Source organism: Ambystoma mexicanum, chromosome 2q (genome assembly GCF_040938575.1).
Source record: "Ambystoma mexicanum isolate Mex_15411 chromosome 2q, UKY_AmexF1_1, whole genome shotgun sequence".
Classification (NCBI taxonomy): domain Eukaryota; kingdom Metazoa; phylum Chordata; class Amphibia; order Caudata; family Ambystomatidae; genus Ambystoma; species Ambystoma mexicanum.
This window is the reverse complement of record NC_090924.1, coordinates 691,092,694-691,120,492: the sequence shown is the minus strand read 5'-3', so window position 1 is coordinate 691,120,492 and position 27,799 is coordinate 691,092,694. Positions and strand designations below refer to the sequence as shown.

At 48.7% G+C, this 27,799-nt stretch overlaps 1 protein-coding gene across 1 annotated transcript in view; it reads right to left on the bottom strand.

Moving 5' to 3' along the window:
- The window catches only part of C2QH16orf96 (chromosome 2q C16orf96 homolog), a 576,891-nt gene that overhangs the window by 418,369 nt on the left and 130,723 nt on the right, over window positions 1-27,799 (bottom strand). Inside the window, exon 4 of the mRNA XM_069647906.1 lies at window positions 26,200-26,286. Coding sequence (XP_069504007.1) covers window positions 26,200-26,286 — 87 coding nt within the window. The remainder of the gene's footprint in view (window positions 1-26,199; window positions 26,287-27,799) is intronic.

Sequence of the window (27,799 nt, the reverse complement as noted above, 5' to 3'; positions counted from 1 at the left end):
AAATAAAGGGGGCCAATAATAAAACCAAATCAATTCTTGAATACCCCCAGTGAGGCAATATGAACGTTTGCTGTGGGCCGACCCTGTCGGTAATGGCCCGCGGCCCAAGTTAACAGCCTGAGTGAAGCAAGGGTACCTTAACGAGAGTGGTGGTGCCGTTAATGGCAGGGTCGGCCCACTGCTGAGGTTAATATCACCATAAGCATCTGTGTAGTTTCCTACACGGGTGCTAATGTTTTTTTTTTTTTTTTTTTTAATGGCCTCCCACCCAAGTTAAGGGGCAGAGCGAAGCCTTAACGAGAGCGGCGGTGCCGTTACCGACAGGGTTGGCCCGCCGCCGATGTTAATATCAGCATTAGCATCCATGTAGTTCCCTACAAGAGTGCTAAAGGGAGTTTTTTTCTTTTTTTAAAGAAAGAAAGTAGCGTACCTTTGATGCACGGCCCCGCGCCACCCAATGCTGCTATCAGTGTAGCACATTTTCCATGTTGATCAACATGGAAAAGGGAGTTTGCTGATAGCAGCACTGCATGGCGTGGGGCTGTGCAACAATGGTACGTTTCTGTTGTTTTCCTTTAAAAAAATAAGACACTGTTAGCATCCATGTAGGAATCATAGCGGGGAAGTGACGCGTGCGCTTGGAACATGGGCTTGTACCATACAGTAAAGCTTGCATTCCGAGCCTCCTGATTGGCCAGCACCCCCACCCAGGGTGCTAATGGACGTTAGAAAAGAAAGTGTAGTCTTACTCCCTAGGGTGTCCGCATCATCAAGCCCCGACCAGGACAAGCTCCCTAGTCCCTAGTCTCGCAAAGATAATTGCCATCTTAAAATTTCTTAAAGAAGGCGAAAGGTACTTATCTATGAGTGGATCGGGAACTGTGTTCCCCACAATGATCTTATGATTTGAGGAAAATGCAGTAATCCAGAGGAGATCCAAAATGCATTCCTCAGATTTTTTAGCAGGGAAATATATATAGAGATCACAGTCAGCTGATGATCAATTAGCAATCCTTTAACCACCAAAAATCTGCTGCTGGGATTTTTAAGGATCTGTTGTTTAATGAAAATTACGTATTTGTCAATTAAAATGGCTGCACCGTGTTTCTTCTCTCCATAGCAAGTGTTAGGGACATGTATTATGTTTATGCTTCATCCCCTCTCCTAGTGAGACCCCCAGCACTTTTTTCTGGACTTCTGGACCTTTTTCTTTTAATCCTGAATGAGTGGAGCCTTTTTCCACTCATTGATTCTTTGGGCTCTGTCTTTTGGAACTTTATTCTTTGTAATCTACCTGTACTATGAAGTCTGTCTGCTTCATAGTTCTTAAAGGCATCTGTGTATTACTGCTGCAACACACAGCTCTTTATGGGCAGTGTTGCTGGGGACCAGGGACGTCATTTCACCAAAATGCCAGGGTTAGTGGAAGTGACATCACAATGCCACGCCCCCAAGAGTGACATCACAGGAAGTGATGTAATTTGAGCCTCTCCTGTGTGACATCACAGGAATTGATGTCATTTGACCACTCCCCCATGTGACATAACAGGAAGTGCCATCATAAAGCATTATCCCTGAGTAAACTAAGAAAAATATGGTTACGATATCACTTTATTGTGACATTTCATACAAGAATGGATCATCATATGTAGCAGTGTGTCAAGTCCCATGTTGCCATGGGAAGTGTATGAACCCAAATCCCCTCTTTATGTGGATCTGCCCTGTTATTTCAACAGGACTACAGAGCAAAATCACGTTCTGGGGGGACAGGGGCGGATAGGGGGTTATAGGGATAGGGGAAAGCCAAGATAAAAGGGGAGAGGGAGACTATTTCACCAAAGAACATGTATTCTTCTAGTCGATGGCATCCACAGTCACACTCGGAGTGCTGTTGTCTGGACTGCAGTTGGGAGTGGGGGGCGGACTACAGTTCAGAGTCCCTAGTCATAAGCTGCCCCGTCAGACGATGAGTGCAAGTCACATGGAGTTCTGCATTGCTGGCCAGTGACTCTGCCCTGTGGGTGCGCACATCTGTATTAGGCCGTATGACTCATCTGCAGCCCTGAGTCACTGCTCTCACTGCCTCTTTCCCGTCCCTGCTCTGAAGTGCCCAGTGGCGCCTGCAAGGAGCTAAGTCGGCCACGTGCATCTTTAGCCCAGCCAGGCCATGCAAGATAATGGTGGAACCGCAGACGTATCAGTACTTCAGCTGGTAGATCTAAACCAATCCCAAAATAAACCTAGTTTATTCCAATCACTACTTCATCCCATCCCAGTACAGAACCACTACAAACCTCTCCCGGTTTCACCAAACCTGCCTATAGAACTAGTATCAAACACTGTTTACTGCTTTATCTAGTTCCGGGGTGCAACCAGTAAGGAACAAGTTACTTACCTGTAACTGTTGTTCTCCAGCATGGGTCTGGCATGGATTCACATGCTCATGAATATTCCCCGTCGTCAGGCTGGGAATCCTCGGTAAAGAAAAAACCAGTATCAGTTTCGTTTCTGATCTGTCTTTCGTAGTAATAACCAATCACTGGTCTCTGCATCATACTGGCCACAGCCAATGACTGCCCTCTACCTAAGCACCGCCTCTGGCAGCCATCTTCAGATTTGGAAGCACGTGAAGTGGCAGTATGACCAAGTGAAGAGCCGCAGAGGGGTAGGCGGGAGGGTTCGCATGTGAATCCATGCCAGACCCATGCTGGAGAACAACAGTTACAGGTAAGTAACTTGTTCCTTCTCCAGCATGGGGTCTGGCATGGATTCACATGCTCATGAATAAAGAATACATAGCAGTACACACATGCACAACCACGGGAGGTGGCAAAGGCTCAACATTAAGCATCACATCAACTCAACATTAAGCATCTTACCTCCTCACCAGGCTCACCTCAGGCGAACAGGTTGCGCAGCACTGCTTGGCCGACCCTGGACACCTCCCTGGAATCCCGGTCGACGCAGTAGAATTTCGTGAAGGTGTGCGTCGACCTCCACGTAGCAGCCCTGCATATGTCCAGCAGGGGCACACCAGATAGGAACGCCGTGGTAGCTGCGATCGCTCTGGTGGAATGGGCTCTCGGACGGCCAGGCAGCGGTCGGTTTGCCAACCGGTGACAGCACATGATACAGCCGGAGAGCCATCTGGAGATGGAAGCCTTCGAGAGAGCCTTCCCCTGATTGACAGGTCCAAAGTTCACAAAGAGTTGTGACGTCTTCCGAAAACCCTTCGTGCGGTCCACGTAGAACTTCAGCGCTCTAGCTACATCCAGCGAGTGCAAAGTCCTCTCAGCCGGCGACGAAGGCGACGGGAAGAACACAGGTAACACCAAGGGTTCGTTGAGATGGAAGTCCGACGGTACCTTGGGCATGAAGGAGGGGTGCGTCCTGAGCACTACCCTCGTGTCGTGGAAAGTCAAGTACGGGGCCTTGCAGGAAAGGGCCTGGATCTCTCCCACTCGTCGTGCGGAGGTGATGGCCACAAGAAAAGCTGTTTTCCACGATAGAAACTTCAACGGGGCCGAGTGCAGAGGCTCGAACGGAGGTCCCATGAGCTTGGTCAGCACCACGTTGAGCTCCCACGCCGGGGCCGGAGCCTTCACCGGCGGGAACGATCTGAACAGTCCCTTCATGAACTCTTTCACCAGACGATGAGACCACAAGGACGTCCGCCCCGTGGTTCTGGTGTATCGGGAGATCGCAGCAAGATGAATCTTGATGGACGCGTGTGCCAGACCAGCTTTGGCCAGCGTCAGCAGGTACGGCAGTACTTGGGGAGCCGTAATCCGTAGAGGGTTAATCTTCTGTGCGTGGCACCAGACAGAGAACCTCTTCCATTTGTGTCCGTAGCATTTAAGAGTCGAGGACGCCCTGGCCTTTGCAAGAACCTCTCTGCAATCGGCCGGTATGTCGTATCCTCCAAACTCTAGCGCTGCAGGAGCCAGGCCTGCAAGTTCAGCGACTTCGGGTCGTGGTGGAGGATGGCGCCTCCTTCCCTGGAGAGTAGATCCGCGTCCGCCGGCAGCTTGATCGGCGGGGACGCTGACAAGTCCAGCAAGTCCGGGAACCATATCTGCCTCGGCCACGCAGGTGCGACGAGGATCATCCTGCACCGTGACCTCTTGAGCTGGTTGACGAGCCGGATTAGCAGAGGCAAGGGAGGGAACGCGTAGAGGAACAGGCCCTCCCAGGGGAACGAGAAAGCATCGCCCATGCTCCTCGTCTGGGGAAACCTGCTGGCGAACCTCCGGCACTTGGTGTTCGTCGCCGTCGCGAACAGGTCGATCTGGGGTGTGCCCCACCGTCGGAAGAGGCGATCCACCAGATCCTGCCGTAGTTCCCACTCGTGGCACGAGCGCAGCTCCCTGCTGAGTGAGTCGGCGATGGTGTTTTTTATCCCTGCCAGATGAAACGGCACCAGAAAAATCCATTGGGCGACGGCCCAATGCCACAGGTCCTGCGCCTCCTTGGACAGCGCTGGGGACCTGGTTCCGCCCTGTTTCCTGATGTAAAACATGGTGGTGGTGTTGTCGGTGAAGATCCTCACCACCTTGCCCTTGAGGGACGGAAGGAAGGACCTGAGGGCCCAAAACACTGCACGGAGCTCCAGGACGTTGATATGCAGGGACTTCTCCGTCGGGAGCCAGAGTCCCCTTGCGTGCAGATTTTCGGTGTGCGCTCCCCACCCTTCCAGGGAGGCATCCGTGGTCACAGTCTCCTGGTGGGCTGGGGTCTGGAAGTCCATGCCCGCCGTCAGATGCGCGCGGGTGCCCCACCACCGTATCGCTCGTCGGAAGCTCTCGTCGAGCTTGATCCTTTCCTCGAAGCTGCCCGTCGTCTGGATCCAGCGCGCATCCAGGAATTCTTGCAACGGGCGCATCCGGAGCCTGCACATGGGAATGAGGTAGATGCAGGAAGACATCATCCCGAGGAGGGACTTGATGCACCTCACTTTGGCCGCGTCGGCCACCAACATCCGTTGCACCTTGCCCAAGATGGTCCTGGTCCTCTCCTCCGACGGGGAGGCCAGAAGGGACACTGTGTCGAGCCTCGCTCCCAGAAACAGTGCGACTTGCACGGGCACCAGGTGGGATTTGGCGTAGTTCACGGAGAATCCCAGGTCCGTGAGGAGTTGGACGGTCCTTGCCGTGTGGACCACGGCGAGCTCCCTCGTCTTGGCGCGGATGAGCCAGTCGTCCAGGTAGGGGTAGACGTGAATCCCCTCGCGGCGCAGCTGCGCCGCCACCGGTGCGAGGCACTTGGTGAATACCCTGGGTGCCGACCGTAGTCCGAAGGGAAGGGCTTTGAACTGGTAATGACGCCCTTGGACCACGAACCTGAGGAATTTTCGGTGCCCCTTTAGGATGGGAATGTGGAAGTAGGCATCCTCCAAATCCAACGACGATAGGAAGTCTCCTTCCTCCAGCTGACCCAGGACGTGCTGGAGGGTGACCATCCGGAACTTCTGCGCCTTGATGAACTTGTTCAGACGTCGCAGGTCTAGGATGGGGCGCCATCCTCCCGTCTTCTTCTTCACGAGGAAGTATCTCGAGTAGACTCCGGAGCCCCGAAGCCTCTTTGGGACGAGTTCGATGGCGCCCTTCCTGAGCATCGCCTTTACCTCCAGGAGAAGTTGAGGGACGTGAAGTTCTTTCCTGGCCACGGGGGGGACGCGCGGGCACCTTCTTTGAAACTCGAGCGCGTGGCCCCGGGCCAGGGCGTCCAGCACCCAACGGTCGGTGGAGATGGACTCCCACACGCTGACGAAGCCCGCCAGCCGGCCTCCCACCGGGGTGCTTCGGTGGGGGCCCGACCCCACGGCCGGTTCAATCCTGCTTGGACGCGGCCTTGCCGCCTTGACCTCCTTGGCGACGACGGCGGGGTCCGCTAGACTTGCCTCGTCCTCTGTAGGCCTCTTGCGACGACGAGCGGGCCGCTTGACGGTAGGAAGCGAAACCGCCGCCGGAACCTTTGGAGGCGCCCTTGCCTCCGCTGCTCCGAAAGGGCGTCCGTCGTTGCTGCAGAACTCCAAGGGCCCGGGCCGTCTCAGTATCCGCCTTGATGGCCTGAAGGGAATCGTCCACTGTCTTCCCAAACAGGTTGTTCCCGTCGAAGGGCATGTCCAGGACTCTGGTCTGGACGTCCTGCCGGAAGTCCGTAGCTTTGAGCCATCCACGACGTCGAAGGCAAACGCCGTTGCCCAGCTGGCGGAACCCAGTGTCGGCGATGTCCGTCGCCACGGTGATGGCGTGGTCCGAGGCCACCTCACCTTCCTGCAGGATCTCCAGGGCCTCCGCCCTCTTGTCGTCCGGCAGAAAATCCAGCAGGGGAGCTATCTTGTACCAGAGCTCCCTGTCGTAGCGAGCCACGATAGCCAAGGCGTTGGCCGCTTTAATTGTCGTCGCTGCCGACGAGATGACTCTACGTCCCATAGCATCCAATTTCTTTCCCTCGCCGTCCGGCGGGGAAGTCGATGTGGAGGCCGCACCCCCCCCCGCTTTCTTCCTGGCTGCCGCGGAGACGACGGAATCCGGGGTAGGCTGCGCCCGGAGGCACAGGGGGGCCGTGTCCGGGACCCGGTACTTTTTCTCGTACCGGTCTCTTCTAGCTGGCGTCGTGGAAGGGTTCTTGAGGAGGGAAAGGCCCTCATCCCAAATGTCGTCCAACAGAGGCACTGCGAGGACCGTCTTCCTCTTGGCCTCGCGCCGCTGATAAAGGAAGCCTTCCTTTTTCTTCTCCTCAGGGCAGAGTTGGAAAAGCTCGGAAGCCCTGGAGATCATGGAGTGGAAAGATCCGATCTCGTCGGGCGGAGAAGCCCTGGCGGGAGGCGACGACGGCATATCCTCGTCGTATGCCTCGTCGTCCGTACCCGTCGCTGCCGTGTCAGTCCCCGTATCATCCCCTCGGGTGGACGGGGAGGAGGGCTGGACGGGGCGCGACGGTTGAAAAGGAGGTGGTGGATGGATCCTTCTTTTCTTGGTAGGGGGAACACCAGAAGGTCCCGGTTCTGGATCCCCCGACGGGAGAGGTTCCTCCGTCGGTAACGGTAGCCTCGTCCTCATCTCGGAGCATAAGGACTGTATGGCCAACAAAATGGCCGCCGAGTTGTCTTGCGGCGCTGGCAGAGGGGAATCCGACGGGCGAGCAGGGGCCCCGTCGGTATCCTCGACGATGTCGTCGTCGTCACCTGCGTCGGGGTCCATTCCGACGGGCTGGCCTTTTTCCACGCCTAGGCCGTGGCTTAAGACCTCGATCAGCTCCTCTTCTGAGGTTGAGGCCGAATCTACGACGACGCCCTGCCCCCCCTTATTCTTCCCCACGGAGGGTTTCACGGGGGTCCTATCGATGGGCACAAAAGAAGACTCCCTCCGAGGAGGCAGGGAGATTCTGGGCCCCGAGGTCGCCACCACTGGTGCAGCCTCCACAGGCTGAGCCAGGGCCGCCGCGACCGTTTCGATAGAGGGCTTGGTCGGATGGATCAAGGCCTTCGCCACCTTAGGTGCGCTCACTGCCTTATCCTTGAGGGAGGGGGCACTGCCACGCTCCTCCTCTGCCTTAGAGCTCGACCGGGGCCTCTCCAGGAGCTTCGCCGGGTGCTCGGCCTTCCTCTTACCCGACCCAGAGCGTTGGCTCGTGGTTGATGGTGCCGGGGAGGGTGCGCCCTGCCTGGCGCCCGTAGAGCCCGACCGTTCGGCGCTCCCGGTGCCAGCGGACTCGCGGTGCTTAGCCTTATGTTGGGCCCCCGTCGCCGGGGCGCCCTCAAAGGTCTTAGAAGACCGCTCGGATTTCTTCTTCTTCTCGCCAGACGGGCTCTTACCCTCCAGCCAGTTGGCGAGACGTTGATGGCGGTCCTTCATGGTCCGTTCCGACATGTTGCCGCAAAACGCACAGTCCTTCTCCACGTGCGTCTTGTCCTCATGAAGGCAGTAAAGGCAGAAAGAGTGTTCGTCCTCCTTAAAGACGTTCTGCAGCTGGCATCCAGGGCAGACCCTGAACAGCTTTCCGGGCGTCGAGCTTCCCTTCTCCTGGGCCATCTCCGAGACCGGGCCTGAGAAGCTTCTGGAGTCCTCCGAAGTGTAGCTCGACGAATCTTCACCCTTGAGGGGCGCAGACGAATCCGACACGGGTCCCCGTTGATCGGATGTAGGATCGGTGGAGCTTGAGGCTCTTTTGACCGAAAGAATCGAAGTTTTTTGTGAAAAAGCACGAAAAATAGCACTAACGCTCGAGAGCAATAGCACGAGGATCCCAACACATGAACGTGCGGTAAAAATCTGAAGATGGCTGCCAGAGGCGGTGCTTAGGTAGAGGGCAGTCATTGGCTGTGGTCAGTATGACACAGAGACCAGTGATTGGTTATTACTACGAAAGACAGATCAGAAACGAAACTGATACTGGTTTTTTCTTTACCGAGGATTCCCAGCCTGACGACGGGGAATATTCATGAGCATGTGAATCCATGCCAGACCCCATGCTGGAGAAATATGTCATTTAAAAAATATATAAATATTATGAACATAGCATTCAAAATTAATCAGACAGCTGTAGGTTCGTACTAGCCTATAAGGCAACAGAACAATGATCTCTATAATACTCATAAAAGATCTGAGCAGTTGCTGCTGGAGTTCTCTAAGAGGTTGGTTGGTGTGCCATTTGCCGCAGTGCTTCTGAGTGCATTGCAAGGTGGAGGCCATATTGTTTGCTTGTTTCCCGTTTCCCATCGAGCTACTCTTAATCCTGCAGGTAATACTACAGGTGCATGCTTTATGTTGCTATGTAGGCACTCACAGGATTCCCTATCAGAGTACCGATTGCAGATGAGGTGAATCAGCGGAGTTCAACAAAAAAAATGTGAAACTTGAAATCCCAGAAAACCTGTTTACAGAGATGGACAGCCCAGCTGGCTCGACTCTAGTTTTGAGTGGCATGACCTCAAAGCCAGAGAAAGAAGTCATCTTCCTGATGTTCTGTCCTCCCCTCCCCTCCACCACGCTCCCAGCTCAATGCCGCCCACTTTCTTGCCCTGCAATCGGCTGAACCCTCGCTCACCTGAGGAATGCCAGCCAGCAGCATGAACTTATTGAAGGGTAACCCCTGGCAGAGCCTCCCAAGTACCTTTTTAAACATAATAATTGTTATTCGCTGCAGTTGGTATAAACGTGGACCTCGTTTGCAACTCACAGTGCAGGGACAAATATTCTTTGTATCCTTTGTATAATACCTAAAAACATGCTGTGGATGTCTGTTTAGTGCAATGGCTGCAGGCAGGTAACCTTGTCCGAATGTTTTCTTGCTGTATGTCTTTAGTCTCGAAAGTACACTTCTAAATCTAGAGATTGTGTAAACTGATATCACTTTGCAATCTGGTGTTATTGTCCACATGACTTGTTTGGCTCAAGGAGCCAAGGAAAACCCATGGGCTCTGTTATTTCTACCCATCAATTCTCTGGCACGGTTGCATCCCCTCCTCGACATGTTTGCATGTACAGACACCTCTGGAATAGTTGTATAAACATATTATTGTCTAGAAACACTTTCCGTTTGTTAGACTTTCACTATCACAGTTCCCTGGTTCAACGTTACATTTTCTGTTCTTTTATAGTTTTCTCTTGCTCTTTTTTTCTATACTGTTTGGTTGCCATCATACCTAGAATTGTACCAATTAATTAACTAAGTACAACGCTTTGGAGCAAAGCGCTATAGAATCTTATTAAAATACAAATAGTGAAATAAATCCGAAAACTGTTTGGTGTCACTGGTTTCTGTGACGAGTCCAGGTTCTTGGTATTTTGTTTGGGCTAATGAGTTTTAATGTAACATGCGATTTATGCTTTGTCCTTTTGGTTTACATTGATAATTGGCCTGTTATACCCTTTTTGAAAGTTCTGTGTTTTCAAAATCTTGGTTTCATTTGACATATTCCTTTGCTGCTCGGTGCTGTGTTTGGGAAAGTTTGTCGCAACTTGAGAAGGCGACAGATGGTCGGTGCATGCTATGTTTTCAGCACTGCCACAAGTGTAGTAATTTAAAAAAAGAAATGTAATCCGAAGTGAAAGAGAATCTTAACAAACATGGCACTGTGCTTGCTGTGGCCACGCCCCCTCAGAGGTCGCAAGAGATTGGCAGAGGTCGCCAGCCAATCGCCAGAGGTCGCTCTTGCGACCTCTGGCGACCCCTGAATGACGTTCCTGCTGGGGACCCTATGGTCCTGCTTTAAGATTATTTGAATGTATCCTCAAGTAACTACTGTTCTTAAAGGTAGATACTAAGTATCTCTCCAAAAACTCTATAGTCTGAGAGATTGGCACACACCACCTTCAGTGGAGTGTCAAAGGGATACTTAGTATCCTCCCTTCTCTCTGCTCCCATGACTTTTTCATCATATAGACAATCACCTAGTTATGGCTGGTGTCCATAGTCCCGGTAGTGCACAATAGGGGCACCCAAGTACCAGCTTTGGGCCTTCCTTCTTTGTTCGCCATTACTAGCGTGGTTGTTCTTTGTTAGCCCTTCTTCTACCATTCCGGGAGCGGGAGGTCTGTGTTTGTGTTTTGCCTTTGTGGGAATCAGTAGGTATCCCCATCTAGGCTCCAGAGTGTCTTGGCAGGCACGAAGTGGGTGCAGCCCCCCCCCTGTCCTCTGCCAGAGTGCCTGAAGAGGTCCCGCTCCCACAGGGGGTCTGGCTGTCCTGATTGGACAGTCAAACGCCCCTTTCTGTAAAATGCTGAGAGAGATTGCAGAGGAGTAGGTGCTGGAACTGTATAAAAGGTGAGGCTTCTGGGGTGTAAAGCAAGTTGACCACAGGAAACAGAAGTAACCGAAGAAGAAGACGACCAGAGACGCCTGCAGACCCTTTGCTAGAGCGTGAAGCAACCACTGCTGTCCTGACCCTGTTTACTATGTGACAGAGGAGCTCTGAAGAAGACAACTCCTTCCCTTTGGCTGGTGGGAACAACCAGTCCCAAGACGATCTTTGAAATGAGCCATTTCCCGAGGTCCTAGGAGCTTCCAGAGCTGTGGAACCCCAATACCAAGAGACCTGCTGCCCATTTCGAGAGCATTGTTGTGGAAAGGCCGAATCCATCCAAATCTTTGCTGAATCCATTAGGACACTCCAGTGATCCGATCCAACTCACCCAGACCCCCTCACCAGAGTGTGGGACTGCAGGAAGCGAAGAGGAGTGACCCAGTGATCTGTGTCCTTTGTTGGTGCTGTTGAAAAGTCGCCAAAACCGCACAGTGAACCAAGAAGTTGCTGAAAGTCGTGCTACAGGTCCTCCCTCAAGACAGCTGCTAAGAGACACCGTCCATTGTCCTGCCTTTCGTCACCAGACCAAGGAATCCGGAGGTCGGATCCAGAGCTGCCACATCACGTAGAAGCCAACACAAACACTTTCTTCAAACTAGAGTTAGTGTGGAGAAAAAGGTATTGGTTACCTGATTACGCAAAGTCGCTTCAGAGCATTGGAGTGCACATAGAGGTGCCCAGGGCAAACCCCCTCTTACCCTTCATCCAAGCCGCTGCATATGTCCTCTTCTCGAGTCTGTTTTAAGGTCTCCTTTGGTAGTTGCTAACTTGCTGCTTCGATTAGACACTGGAAGAAATCTGGGTTGTGTATTTGGACTTAAAAGACTTGTCAGTCGAAGAAACCGTCTCTAGAACCTTGAACTAAGCTCATGTTGCACTAACCACTTATTTTCCTTCCTTTAAGTGACTTTTCTATATGTGTTTGCAGAGTAAATGCATTACCGTATAACCCGTTGAGAACTGCATGAGTGCGCAATTACTGATAATATGATAACCGTGTCTTTTCCCTTTCTAATGTTGCTACAAATGTAACAGCAAACAAACACAAAAGTGAAAGTGCCTTTTGAAGTGTATTATCTAGTATTCTTAAGTGGTCAACCATAAATGTCTGAAGAATTTAAAGTGATTCTGGTGTAAATATAATAAATATATATCTTTTATATAAATATATGGAAGTGCTTCTTTTTAGTGCCTGTCTAGCTAACATTCAGTGTACTTACCTACAGCTCACATCATTCTCTTAAGATAAGCCTGCCTGCTCTGCCACTCTACCAAGGTCCTGAGCTAGTACAGACTGATATTAAGAGTTGGGGATCTACATACCACTGGGATAGCTTACTAATGTCTTACTGCCATTACGACTTTAGGAAAACTCCCCTAACAGCCAGCAAAAAAAAACGGAAGCAGGAAATATCTATTGTGAAGGCGCCGTTCATCCTGATTACACAGGTAAAGCTATATCATGGTGATTCTGGCATCCATGGTCTGTAGTTAAGAGATAATGCTGTGATGTTATAACAGGGAGTTTAGGCCCTCCACATTCACAGAGAAAGTGTTATTAGGACATCCACAGTCAATATGAAAGAAAAGACTTCTCAGTACCAATGGTGCAGCTATCCATGGAGAACCAGCATGCCTACCCTCACAGTCTGCATTGCCTCAACGACTGTGTTTAAAATAGGAAAGTGTAACAAAAAGAAAATGAAAACCATAACCCGGCCACAAATAACCATATGCGAACCAAACTACAGACAATATAAAATTTATCGAGCGTAAACCTCCTCTGATATGGCTAATCGGCCAAACCCAACCTCAACCCCAATCTGGCCCAAAACTGCAACGCTAAGTTTGGACAGGCATCTTGAGGGAGAATCATTATTAAATGAAAACAAAGGAGACTGCAGCTAGAAACTCTGAGATACTTTGGGAGTAGCCATTATGGTGAATCGCAGTGACGCGATCCCCACAAGAGACTTACTCACTGCTGCCTCACAGCAATAGTGGCGCTGCCCTCTGTAGAGGGGCGGCGATAGCAGTGGCGCAGCACACGGCACATGGATGAACAATGGGGCACCCAACCCTTCGCATGCCTCTGCTGGAACAGCAGGAGCCGAGATGATTGCATGACCTGCTCTGAGAAATGGAACTGGGTGTCATGCGAAGAAGTATTCGTTACTTGATAAATACCCTCCTCTTCCTCCTCACCTGTACTGGGTTCTTCTGAGGAACTGTCGGTGTCGATAGCTCTCCTTTCTCTCCAAAGGTCCAGTCCCTTCCTGATGAGTTTGGGACGAGCTCCACTGGAAGCCACCCTGTCCGCTGGCAGACAGCTAGGCAGAAGGGGCTCGCAGGGAGTCCGCCCCCAATTCCAGGGAAAAGCGTGGCTGAAAAACCCTGGTGTGCTTGGATGTAGTAGCACGATGGATGTTAGGCTGGAGGCTTTCCGTTGTAGTAGGCGAGAGGACTTCACTTCCCAGTAGGCAATGCTGGAGTCGGGCTAGCGTAAGTATCCGGAGCTCTGATTGGTAGGAGAGCGGAGGAAGAATACTTGAACTGAAGGCACAAGATCCACAAAGTATAAAGCAACAGAGGAGAGGAGGAGGCACCAAGAGGAATCAAGGGAATGTTGCTAAGAGCACAAACTGAAGACGGACAGAAGGAAGCAATGTAATACATAGGAGGAAGAAGAAGCACTAGCGTACGAACCTAACAAGAAAGCAAGGTTGCAACGCATCGAGTACCGTTTGTGACGCCTATTTATATGCGTCATGGCGTCATGACGGTAACGTGCTGTGCTCGGGAGACTAGACCGCTAATGTAGGAACGGAATCAGACCTTCCATTGGCTCCATAACTTCCATGGAGCGCGAGTCATGACAGTATAACCCCTTCGCCAAGGCCTTCCTCCAGGCTTGCCTGGATGGAGTTTGTGGAAGCTGCGTAGAAGTCTGGTGGCATGTAGATTCTTAGCCGGTTCCCAGGATCTTTCCGTCCAAGGATACCCTTTCCATAGTATGAGGTATTGTAAGACTCCGTGTTTGTAGCGAGAGTCCAAGATACGAGAAACCTCATACTCTTGTGTTTCATCATCCATCTTGGGTATCTTTCTTTTGGAAGTTCTCAAGAAAGGATCTGGTTTGTACTCCTTAAGAAGTGAGGTATGAAATACTGGATGAATTCTTCGAAGAGAGTGTGGAAGGTTTAACCGAAAAGCCACAGGATTGATCTGTTGTTTTATGGAAAACGGTCCTATATATCTTGGAGTGAGTTTACTTGGGTGAACTCTTCGGGGTAGATATTTAGTAGATAACCATACCTTATCTCCTTTCTTCCATTCAGGGTTAGGTCTTCTGTTCTTGTCACCCCATCTCTTGTAAGTCTGGCGACTGGCTAACAGAGTTTCCTGGGCCGACTTATGAGTTTGTCTAAGAGTGTCCAGTAGAAGATCTATGGTTGGAACATTGGTAGGTTGAACAGTAGGACACGGAATGTGTTTGGGTTCGTATCCATAGGTACATTTGAAAGGACTCATTCCTATTGCAGTGTGTTTGGTGTTGTTATAGGAGAATTCTGCAATTGATAATAGATGAGACCAGTTATCTTGAGCCTGATTGCAGTAACATCTTAAAAACTGTTCCAGTGTAGCGTTGAGACGTTCAGTCTGTCCGTTAGTTTCTGGGTGAAAGCCGGAAGACAACGCTCTCTGAATCTGCAACTGTTTGCACAAGATAGTCCAAAATTTGGAGGTGAACTGTGTTCCTCGGTCAGACACTATTGTAGATGGTATTCCATGAAGACGGACAATCTCTTTTAAGAATACTTCCGCGGTGGTAGTGGCAGAAGGAGTGCCTCTGAGAGGAACGAAGTGAGCCTGCTTACTGAAAGAGTCGACCACAACCATGATTGCAGAATATCCTTCCGATTTGGGTAACTCAACAATAAAATCCATAGATATATGTTGCCAGGGTCCGGCAGGTGGTTTCTCCTGTTGTAAAAGCCCCAAAGGTTTAGCCGAACTGTGTTTACTCTGGGCACATATAGGGCAGGAAGAGACGTACTCCACCACGTCCTTGTTCATCTTAGGCCACCAGAAATTCCTCTTAAGTAATTCTAGAGTAGCAGCACGTCCCTTGTGTCCAGCCATGGGCAGATCATGACACCAAGAAAGGGCTTGGTTCTTGAGATCTTGGGTTGGCAGATAAAGCAAGTCATCCTTAAACAGGAATTCTCCTTTGTAGGTTAAAGAGTGGTCTCTCGGAAGGGAGATGGTCTTTTGGGCTTCCAGAACTTGTTGTAAATAATTATTAACTGTTCCTATGAATCTCTTCCCCTTGAGTAGCCATTCCTGTTCAGGGTTATTCTCTGGTTCTTCTTGGTGGCTGCGGGAGAGAGCATCAGCTAAGTGATTTTCTTTACCAGGAAGGTATGTAATTATGAAATCAAATTGGGAGAAGTAGTATGCCCAACGAGCATGACGAGAGTTTCTGCATTCCATCTGTTGGAGAATACTCAGGTTTCTGTGATCCGTTCGAACCTGAAACGGGTATTTAGCTCCTTGCAACAAATGACGCCACTCCTCACAAGCTTGTTTAATGGCTAACAGTTCCTTTTCAATCACCGAATAGTTTCTTTCACTAGAGGTGAGTGTTCTGGAATAATAGGCTATAGGATGTTCGAGTTGATCCTCCTTCTTTTGTAGTAGAGCCGCTCCTATAGCTCCTTGAGAAGCGTCAGCTTCTACCACAAAGGGTTGAGACTGATCAGGTTGTCTGAGAATAGGTGCAGAGGTGAATGCTTGTTTAAGCCGATGGAAGGCTGAATCTGCTTCTAGAGTCCAATGGAACTTCACCCCTTTCTTTAATAAAGCTGTAATAGGTAGAACTGTGTTGGAGAAGCCTGTGATGAACTTTCGATAGAAATTTGTCAGTCCCAAAAATCTCTGGATGTCCTTGACAGAGCTGGGAACAGGCCAATTGTTTATAGAAGCAGTCTTGTTAGGATCCATCTCTATGCGGTCTTCTGACAGAATGAATCCCAGATACGGAACTGTAGAGACCTCAAAAAGACATTTCTCCGGCTTGACTAATAGATGGTGGTCTCGGAGTCTCTTGAGCACTTCCCTTACTTGTGTACGATGTTGTTCTAAAGTGTGAGAGTAAACCAAAATGTCATCCAAGTAGACGACAGTGGACCTAAACAGAAGATCACTGAAAACTTTGTCCATAAATCTTTGGAACTGAGCTGGCGCATTAACTAACCCAAAGGGCATTACCTTGTACTCGAAATGTCCTAATGGAGTACGAAAGGCGGTCTTCCATTCATCTCCTTGTTTGATTCGTAATAGATGATACGCTCCTCTGAGGTCTAGTTTGGTAAACCACTTAGCTCCTTGGACTGCTTCCATGATCTCTTTTATCAAAGGCATTGGGTATCTGTCTCGAATGGTTTGGCTATTTAAACCCCTGAAGTCAATACAAGGTCTGAGTTCCTTGGTTCCCCTCTTTGGTATAAAGAATAGAGACGCTCCAGCTGAAGAAGTTGATTCTTGGATCAGACCATTCTGTAAATTGCTGGCTAGGTATTCCCTTAATGCTTCCTTTTCCGGAAGGGATAAGGGATACATTCTCCCAAATGGAACCACAGCATTGGGTATAAGGTCGATACTACAATCTTCAGCTCGATGTGGAGGAAGAGGTCTAGGTAAAGTGTCTGCAAAGATGTCAGTAAAGTCTTGATAGACAACTGGAATGGAGTTGATACTCTTCGCTGGCACTGTGTTGCCTTGATGTGAATGTTGTCCTTCTCCTTTCAAACAGGACTGCATGCACAAGTCAGACCGGAATTCTATAATGTTAGTTACCCAGTCGATACCAGGATTGTGCCTTCTTAACCAGGGTATTCCGAGTATCACGGGGAAGTGAGCAGCTTTTATCAGATCAAATATTACCGTCTCATGGTGAGTCTTCATCTTAACCAAGACTTCTGTGGTTTCTTGTCGGATAAGACCTGAAGATAAGGGGGTACCATCCACTCCCTCGACCGGTATGGGTTGAAGTTTTTCTCTCCTAGGAATGGTGTGTCTGCTGGCCCATTGGTCATCCATAAAGTTTCCAGCTGCCCCACAGTCAAGCATTGCTAGACATTCCACGACTTGGTTTGGGGCCCATTCCAGAACTATCTTTAAGACCATGAGTTGGTTTGAAGGGATACATGGTAGAGGTGAACTTGTAACACAGGGATTAGCTAGAGAAGCCCCTTCCTTGTCCCTGCTCAGGGTCGGGGTTTGTCGTTTCCCGATCTTCGGGGAGGAACTTCCGGACAATCTCTTAGAAGGTGCTTTTCAGAACCGCAATACATGCATAGGCTTTGGTCCTTTCGTCTCTTTCTTTCTGCAGCGCTAAGGGGACCCCTTGCGGCACCTATCTGCATAGGCTCTTCAGTAAGGGGAAGAGATCTGTCGGATACTGTTGGCGAGTAGGAGGAAGGTGTAGAAGGCGGATTGGGTCTAGTCTTTCTCCTTTCCGCTCGTCTCTCCGAAATACGAAATTCCATCTGGAGGGCCAGAGCTACCAGTTCTTGGAAGGAGGAGGGTCTTGCTACTCGAGAGAGTTCATCTTTTAAATCTTCATGTAATCCTCTTCGAAAGAGAGTTTGTTTTGCTGAGTCAGGCCATCCCGTCTCCAAAGCTATCCTCTGAAAGTTCGAGGCATATGTTTGTACATCAGAAAGACCTTGTTTAAGATCTAGTATGTATTCATAAGACGAGTACAGAGTCTCAGTTCTTTCGAAGCGTTCTCTGAATCGTTGTACAAAGGCATTGTAATCATTCAGCACAGGGTCAGCTTCTGTAACCAACGGGGTGGCCCAAGCTAGAGCGTTTCCCCCAAGATTTGATACCAGGAAACCAACCTTTGCTTTGTCGAATTCAAACATCTTTGGGCGAAAGGTGAAGTATACTCTACAGGCGTCGAGGAATTCCTTAATCCTCTTGGGGTTACCTTCATACTTCCCACAAGGTAGAGACATAGGTGGGAGATCTCCCCTAACTTCTTCTCTCAGAAGTATTTGTTGTCTTAGAGCGGCATTGTCAGCCTTAAGGGCAGTGTTTTCTACCTTCATGGTTTGAAGCTCGGCTGTAATTCCCTGTATGGCATTAACTAGTTCTTGGTATTGCTCTAAGCTGGCCATCTTTTGGCGTTGCAAACTGTCATGCGAAGAAGTATTCGTTACTTGATAAATACCCTCCTCTTCCTCCTCACCTGTACTGGGTTCTTCTGAGGAACTGTCGGTGTCGATAGCTCTCCTTTCTCTCCAAAGGTCCAGTCCCTTCCTGATGAGTTTGGGACGAGCTCCACTGGAAGCCACCCTGTCCGCTGGCAGACAGCTAGGCAGAAGGGGCTCGCAGGGAGTCCGCCCCCAATTCCAGGGAAAAGCGTGGCTGAAAAACCCTGGTGTGCTTGGATGTAGTAGCACGATGGATGTTAGGCTGGAGGCTTTCCGTTGTAGTAGGCGAGAGGACTTCACTTCCCAGTAGGCAATGCTGGAGTCGGGCTAGCGTAAGTATCCGGAGCTCTGATTGGTAGGAGAGCGGAGGAAGAATACTTGAACTGAAGGCACAAGATCCACAAAGTATAAAGCAACAGAGGAGAGGAGGAGGCACCAAGAGGAATCAAGGGAATGTTGCTAAGAGCACAAACTGAAGACGGACAGAAGGAAGCAATGTAATACATAGGAGGAAGAAGAAGCACTAGCGTACGAACCTAACAAGAAAGCAAGGTTGCAACGCATCGAGTACCGTTTGTGACGTCTATTTATATGCGTCATGGCGTCATGACGGTAACGTGCTGTGCTCGGGAGACTAGACCGCTAATGTAGGAACGGAATCAGACCTTCCATTGGCTCCATAACTTCCATGGAGCGCGAGTCATGACACTGGGTGAGAGACGCTGGCAGAGAGGAGCTGCATGACCTCAGAGGAAAGGCCCTAGCCTTTTACTTCGGCAGCACTGGCCTGAGTACAAGATGTTCGCAACACCATAGAACTTGTGGGAGGACCCAAGTTTGAATCCCCAAAGAGGAACCTGGGGAAATGTAAAGGGTACTTAAATTAGTAAAATAAAAACCCTGAGTCCCATGAATCGGATAAATAATATTTAAAAAGAGGGCCAGGATAAAAGAAGAATGAATAAAGAAAGCCCAACTGGCCAATCAGGAGAAAGAGCCTAACAGAAGAGATCCAGAGTGGAAACACCCTGCGAGCCAATCCTGTAAGCAGGGTGTTCCTCCAATCACCAGCCAACAGGGTGAGGAGGAGTCTGGATATGAAAGCAGAGCCAGCTCACTCTGAACTTGTCTCAGTCAGGGACAGGTGCCCTGTATTTCTCTCCAGACGCTGGTGAATGGAAGAGGAGCTGTATCCTGAAAGAGGAGATGCTGCCTGGGTGAAGGAGTCTGGAGCACGTGCTTCCTGAAGAGCCTGGAGGAAACTGATTGACTCACGGGGAGACGGGAGACAGAGAGTACCCTTGCAGCCCACCTAAGTCTAAAAGGTAGAAGAGCTGACCTGCCCGAGAAGAGGCTGAGCAAACTTACTGATCCCGGGGGAAGGAGGGTACCCCTCCAGCCCACTTAAGCTTAAAAGGTGGGAGAACTGACCTGGTTGGGAAGCCTGGGAAGAGGCTAATGCAACCCTTCCATAAGGCCCTGGTAGAAAGACCAGGACAGTAGTGAGTCCCCCTGAAGAGAAGAGGGGCAATATTCAGGTTCCCTGAAGAGGAGAGGGGAAAACCTTTTGATAAGACCCTAGCAGAGAGACCAAGACAGAAGCAAGTCCCCTGAAGAGAAGGGGGTAAAAGCCAAGTCCCCTGAAGAGAGGGGCAAAGCAAAGGGAAAGAAAAAAGGACCACCAAGTAAGAGGTGAGAATACCCCACAGGGGGAGTGTTAGGGAGAATTCTCTGTTTAGGCTGAATGTCCTAACCTAGTGAGTCCCCCAGCAGCTTTGCTGGATTTTTGGGGTTTATTTTTTTCTCCTGCCAAGAGTGAGACTCTTTTACCCTCACTCTTGGACATGCTTTGAGTGTATTTCTTTGACTCTAGATGTGTTTAATGGGCTATGGGGTCTTTTACTCCATAGGGCTTCATGTGTTTTTGTGATGTGTGTTACACAGCACCCTCAGTGCAGTAACACAGGGGTGTCATAGTAACCACCCAGTATAGACTCCATACCCTGGGACTGACTACTGTCTCCCAGGGCATGTAAAGTCACCATTGACTTTACTAGTCTTGAATTCTGAACAGAACCAGGACAAACCATCATATTGTGGACGTACTGGCCGGGGCAATTCGATTGCCCCGGGGTCTGTTAGTCGAGGGGGCACATCTCCGTCCCCCCTGATCGAGTTTTGGCTGGTGGCAGTGGATACTACTTTTTATATTCAACCGCAAATATTTCTCTATGGGATTTCCCATTGTTCGAGGCTACTATCTTTATTTATTTAATTACGATAGCCTCGAACATACCGCCGGTTTATTTAATTATTATTAATTCTCCGGTTGGTATTTTTTGCCAAAACTCGGTTCTAAAATGGCGTTTGTGTTCTCTTCTGTGACTCCAAACCAAGTCGAGCCCTTTGTTCCACTTTTTGGCAGGCTTCTCCACAGAAGCCCTCCAAAGTGGTGCCACTCTGTCTGGGGTACTTAGGAGGGGTGGAAGGGTATTTAGGCACCCTGGACTGAGTTACCTAGGCAACTCAAGTTGCACTCCGCCCTGATTGGCCCAAGTGGTGAGCCGGCCGGCTCACCACTTAGCATGTTTGAGTGACAGCTAGGCTGAGTGAATGGGGTTTTCTGCATAAAAGCAGGGCTTTGGGGACTGGAACTTCAGAAGTCGCCACAGGACCTAAGAATCCGACGAGGGAGAAGCTGAGCCGACCTGCCACGACGACACCACCGGTGGAGCCCTGCTGGACCGTCTCACCACTTTTCCCAACGACAGAGGAGATCTCCCGCCGGAGAGTCTTCTTCCTTTGACTGGTGGGGATAACCAGTTTCACCGTCTTTTCGCCTTCCCGACGCATCTCGTGGCTGCCTTGCCTGTGCCAAGCACCCTGGTAACCGGAATACCACGTTTTACCACGACCGCGATATAAAGGGTAATACCTTTAACCGGAAAACTCTGCGGCTGGTTTCGTCCCTGGCAGTGCAACGACCTTCATCTTTCCTCCAAGTCGAGATCTTCTCTTCCTCTGGACGACGCCGAGACTTGAACCCGCTGCCAGGAACAACTGCCACCACTGGAGGATCCTTCCCACTTAAGGTACCGTGTTCCGCCTGGCTTCCCTTGCCACCGACTGTACGGGGTAGATTTAGCCCCCGGCTTTCGAACCTGGGTTAGCCTGGGACACCCTGGCTAAACTTTTCTGAGCCTCTCTAAACTCTTTTCGAACTCTCTGCAAGACTTTCAAAGCCTAGTGTAACTCTGTGATCTAGGGCGCATTTGTGCTCTGCTCTCTAGGCCTAGCCTATGGACTTTAGCTCCCCAGTGACTTTTGCTCTTCTGCCTTGCTAAAAGTGTTCCTAAATCTTAGAGTGGTGTATCTTCACATATTCTGTCTTTTTCCCTCCCTTTTTCATGAACTTATTGGAGTGCCATCTATAGTTAAGCGCTCACCTCTGTCTGGAAATAAGTGGTGTTAACTAAGACTTGTCTGATAAGGAATAAGGGATGTATATATCATAATAGTAACTGTGTTTAGAGTGTTTTACAATAAGAGTGCTGGAGTGTTCCAAACAGTGTGTTTTTAAATAAATAATTATATACTTTGATACCAAAGCTCTGGTCAGTGTTTGCTTGTGCTATTGTGTCTGAGTGCCTATTGTGTATACTTTGCATACTGCCTAACTCTTCTTGAGGGAAGTCTGACTGCTCAGCCATAGCTACCAGGTAAATCTGGGTGGTACAGACTGCTACCAAGTGGGTTTACTGCTAACACCTGTAGTCCTAAATCTTTTGCAGTGATCCCAAAGGGAACTGCACAGGTTTCTGCCTAACAGGGAGGGTAAGAGAGAGATACTCAGAAGCCCAACTGGACATACTTAGACACCAAGAGAGAGCAAGAGACTGTGAGAGGGATGAATCAACTAATAGATTAAGAAAAAGAACCAAAGCACAGCACCCAGCTGATCCCTCTCTAACAGGTCCTGCATCTGGAAGGCAACTACAGGTCCCAGTTTCAGTTCTCGCATAAGCAGCCCTGTTGCTTATCTACCCGAGGAGGCCAGGGAGAAGGCCTCCCTGAATTGATGAACGTTGTTACGTTAGGGTTACTTTAGGGAAGGACTTTAAGTTAGAGATGTTACCCTCCCTAACACTTTTCCACTTAAGGGAAGGGCTTTAAGTAATTTGCCTTATTTCACCATTTGATTTAGCCATTCTGACAACTATTTTAGGAACATTTTATTTAGGAAACCTTTATATTAAGTTTAGGATTAGTTGTGATAGGCAAATTTACTTAAGGGTTTTAGTACTTTGGGCACCATTTGGACTCCATAGGTGAAGTTCACCTTACGTTTGCCTTATTCACAAAGGGATGGACTTCTAAATTATTTGTGTTGGTACACTCCCCTTTATTCCTCAAACCCTGTTTTGTCTTACACTTCCTTAATAAAGAGTTTTCTTTGAAAAGACCCAAGTCTGAGATCCCTCTGTTCGCTATGTCATCACACTGAAATAAATTGCTTCACCACCAGCCAAAACAATCAACAGCTAGGATCTTCCAGTGTTCTAACTAAATGGAAATACCCAATTTGTTTGAAAACAATTGATCAAATGGTACATTTGACTGATATGGACCAATACCATTCGATCGCTGCCGAAAATACCGAACATACAGAGAGGGGGTGTCCCCTGTTCCCCATATTCAGTATTTTTGGCATCAGGGCTTGCAGGGGTGTTCCCCGCTTCCTTAACATCGGGAGTGGGGGACCCAAAAAGAAATCAAAAAAGAAAAAGGGACCCTGCAGCGAACTGATGCTGTGGGGTACAGGAGAGGCGGCAGGGGACTGAGAAAAGGTAAGTAGGGGGGGTTGTGGGGCTACTGGCGGTTTGTGGGGGACGGCTTTTTTTTAACCAAGGTAAAAACGTATTTTCGGCGAAATTGACTAAGGTCAATTCCACCGTGAATGTTTTTACCACTGTAAAGCAACCCAAATCCAACGAAATAGCAACTTTCACAGGAGAACAGCAAATGGCGCAGCAATCCAAGTCTAAAAGGTCATGTGGCAGTGAGCCCATTTTCTTTATGTCAGGACATCCTCTTCAGGAGCTTCTTGCTCTGTCGAAGTTTGGTTGCGTTGAGCATGTTGAGGTGCACCACCTGCAAACCAAGCTGTCAGTTGCGTGATCATCCAGATGGTCATTTTGATCAGGGTGCAGGACAGAGATGACATCCTTCATGCAGGAGACTGACAATGGCGATCTTTGCAGGTGAATAGAAGAACACATGGGGAGTCCCATTGGTATTTTACACCATTGTTTTGCTGCCAAGATCTTGCCTCCAGAAGAGCTCAGAGCTCTGTGCTTGAAAGGGTGGACGGAGAAAGATACTAGACTTGGGAGATGGAATTGTCTCTGAACTGTATGGTCTGATTGCTCCTTGTGACCCTCATAATGTTCTCCATGGCTTGGAAAAAATGCTCCAGGGTAAAAACATAAAGCACAAACTCGTTTGTCTGCTGGGTGGATGGGTACATTTGATGGGTTCTGCACAGAATTAGATTGGCGTCTTCTGGGAGTTTTAAGATCTTGCAACACAAAAGGGCTCCAAGTGTGGGTCTTGAACATTGTTTGGTATGCCTCTCACCATGATGTTTTTCCACTGAGAGCGGTTCTCTGTATCTTTCTGTTTGGCCATTATGGAACTGCACAGGGATTCAAGTGTGTGAACTCAGTTAGTCAATTCAGAAAAACCATAGCCCTGTTTGCAAACAACATACTCCACTTCATTAATGTGTCGCTCAGCCTCAGCACCTGCTTATCGAGAGAGGAAACCTTCCGGTACAATTTGGAGTTGATGCTCCGGATTGCTATCTTTCAAAAGCTGTTTCAAGTCCAGTTTTATGATGAACCCATCTATAGTTGAATCGTCTAATCTTGGCACATTTATTTGTGCCACTGCCACCACCTTTCTTTCCTACATTTTTCTACGGACCAAAGTATGGCCAGGACGTCTCCAATTTTGGATCCCTTGTTTTGTTTTGCCCTTGTCCTCACAGGTGGCCAGATGGAGGTTTCTCCAAAAGGTAAGCTATAACGGGGCAGGGCCCCTAACAGAGCATCAGCAGAATAAGGAGCAGATAGAATGCTTAGGGTTCAATGGAAATCCAATACCCCAGAAGGCGTTTCTCGTAGCCAGGCCCAGCACATCGTAGTAATGAACATTTATTTGTGAGCAATGTGAGAAACCTGGTGTTTTTCTCCCAGGTTATTCCCGTGGATCCTTTGTTCAGGTGGCCAGGGGAGGGCCATCGCTCTTGGATACCAACCCTGGGGACGGATGAGGGAGGGAGGATAACCTGGGCAGGGAGTGCTTGAGGGACTATGGGAGACACTCCCTTGGGCGAGACATGGTATTCCTCCCGTTCCGATACACCCCTAGCCGACATCCCCTCAGTTGTCATGGGATATTTTCAACAGAGCCCCATCATACCCCAGTACCCTTCTATAAGGAAAAGGCGAACCATCAGGGAAAACAAAGACCATCCCTAAATTCCAGCATGAGTGTTACCCCGATTTCCTCAAAACCCACTTTTCATCAACCCTACATTCAAACCCCTTTTCCTGACAAAAATCCACAACATCTTTATCCTTTTTTTTGTAGAACACCACAATTCCCATAATCCCATTCCCCTATTGAAATACACAAGGACTGGGACAAAGAAGAGGCAGATGGGAGTCATGAGGATTGCCCATAGGAATCTATGGGCAATGGATTCCTGTGGGCAGTCTTCATATTGTCCCGATAATGAGGTCAGACAGAGTCAGGCAGGGCGGGACAACTACTCACACCTGACTCCAATCAACTTTAGCTGGGAGTATAAAAGCAGCAGCCAGAAACAGCACTTAGAGCTGGGGATGCTGGAATGTGCCGAGAAGCCAGAGGAATACCAAGTGAGCTCAGGAGACCTGGAGGAGGAGGAAAACGCCCAGACACTGGACCTTTGAACACAGGGGAGGCTGCAGTGTGCAGAGGGAACTGTACCTCCAGGAGGCAAAAACCAGGGGCAGCTGGGGTCTCCTGGCGGTGCAACACCAAAGCTCCTCCCCTGGGCCAAGCAGGCCAGGTCTCTGAGGGGCAGGCGGTAAGACCCTGACCTCAATACACATCCCACTTGATACTCCTGCAGCTCCCAAAGCCATGGAATGCCGTTTTGGGGAGCTTTGAAGTGGGAGCAAAATACACCACAATGCATTCTGGGACTGGAAGTCCAAAACTGGTTCTTTGTGAAAACGGAGAGGGGTCCGAGCCCGGAGAGGGTCCCGGTATTAAGTGTGCAATAAACGATGCATTATTAATTATCCCCATATTGTGCCAGCTGAGCAAGTAACATTCATTGCAATGTTATATTTGAGTTTAATAAATCAAAGACAATAAACTATAACAGGTTTCCAGCTTTCCATAAAGATATGAAATGGCATTCAGAATAAAGGGCATTCTAATAGGAAGTTTCTATACAAAGATTTAAATGTTGTTAGTCCAGCCTTCAGCAAATAATGTTCCAGTTCCAAACCTGGATAACTTTGTCTATTGCCTCAAAAATGACATAACACAATTTAGATCTATAGGAATTAAAATAAGAACCAGCCCGATCTTTCTAAGTCATTTTGATTCTTTATTTGAAAAACCAAATGTGACTTTAAAAAAATTGAAACTAAAGATTACGTTTGATATGCAGTGAACCTTGTGACAATTGTGATTTTAGCCCAATTGATTTGCTGTTTCAGACCCTCCAAACTGTTTTACATAGTTCAATCCGGAACAGCACCTTTTTCACAGAAGAAGAAAAATGGTAGAATTAATGGTGATTGAAAGGTGATGGGAAAGGGAAATGGATTTATTTGAATTCATATCTTTCTTTTTTACTATGTATTAAAAGAAGGAAAAACATTTTTAAAGTAGGATGGGAATGTTCATACTTCAACCTCTGTGGGCAATCTTCCCTGCAATGCGCCAAAGAGAGGTACACCTATCAAGACTCTCCAAATAACGTTAACATGTACATTTTGGATGAAGTGTACTATTTGATGAGAGAAGTGCAGGGAGAATATATGTGATTGCTGCTTTAAACCACTGTCTGCAGTTGTCCACTTTGTACGCCAAAAGCTCACCTACCTTCTCAATTACAGCATCATGTAAAGAGGTCCACTTTACTATTTCTTCTGGTTCTGGGTATGAGTTTAGTTTGTTCTGTAGGGAGTCCTAAATATAGACAAAGACACAAATACAGGTGTTAACAGGGTCAGTCGGCTACTCATTTGTCATGCAGAGTTTATTAAACTGATATATCTGTTCCGATTTGTCAACACCCGGTTGTCAAAATCTCTATGACGACTTTCTGTTCAAGAAAACCACAGGATTTCCTAGAACCGCATATCATGTGTTTTAGCACCAGCTAGTGTCTCCCATCATATCTGCCCCGCTGCCTTAGTTCTTGGTACTTTGCCTGAGTTCCATTGCAATGACTGGGGTGGTAGGAGGGAATTTTGTAATTGGGGCATCCTACAGAATTAATTAGTCCCTCAAATCCCTGCCTTAGTTCCATTTGAATGACAGGACCCGGCTCACCCAGGGATGGTAGGAGGGGATGTGTTACTGGGGGAGTCAAGAGAATGCAAGGGAACATTTATTAATGCCTACCCCGATAGTCGGCTATTGGGTGTCCTTGTGTTCGCAGATCTCCTTTACTCACAACTGTTTCTTTCACAAACCCTTTCTAGAATCCACGCCTCCTTCCAGTGCCCCCTTTAAGTCATGCATATACAGAGAGGAAGCCTGACCACATCTCCTAAAATAACCTCCTCTTCCTTTGCCTTCTCATCATGATACTCTCTACCAGAGATGTTGCAAATAGGTCCTGCACCCATTCCTCCTGTCTGTTTGATTTCCATGTCCATGGTATTACTTTTGTTTTAGGTTCTTGCTGCCCTGAATAGCCAGCTTTTCAGTGGGTATGGCAGTTCATCTAGGTGCTATCATCCACAAATCGATCACTGCAAACTCAAAGTCTAAGTGTAGACCAAGTACTTAATTCAGTACTCTTGCCACCTCCCTCCAAAAGGTGCCAGCCTTGCTAAATTCCCACACCACATGCGCAGTGTCCCTCTCCTATAGGTACATGAAACAGGCATCCGTATCTCTCATTCCCCACCTGTGCATTGTCTCTCATGTGAGTATACTCTATTTAATCATTGTTTGGCCCTATCCCTCCAGGTTAGAGATGTCAATTTTATATTCTCACAGATAACGCTCCATGCTACCTGATTGGCCGTCATTCCCAGCCATTCTATTAGCAGATTTGAATTCTCCCTCCCAGATCTGTGTTTTAAAAAGAACACTACCCTAATTGCACCATTTGTTCAGGCTGCGGTATTTACAGAATCTGGGCATTTATTTTCAAATTAAATGGATTCTAGGAGTTGAGGTCTTACTTCAATTGAAGTGATGAGACCATTGCCACAGAAATATATGTACAAAGAAAGTCCGGGTCTACATTCTTGGCGACATGGAACCATCTGACAACCCGACTGGAGTGACATCTAACAATGTGACAGGGGGACCAAAAGCCATTGCTTGATCACACTACTGTACTGCTGAAGGAATGGATTGGTTGGGCATAACATACAAGTGATGGAAGGTTCGAGGATGGATAGGATGCCAAACAATAAATGAGTTGTATGACATCACTATTGAATAATGTCCAACAAAGACCTTT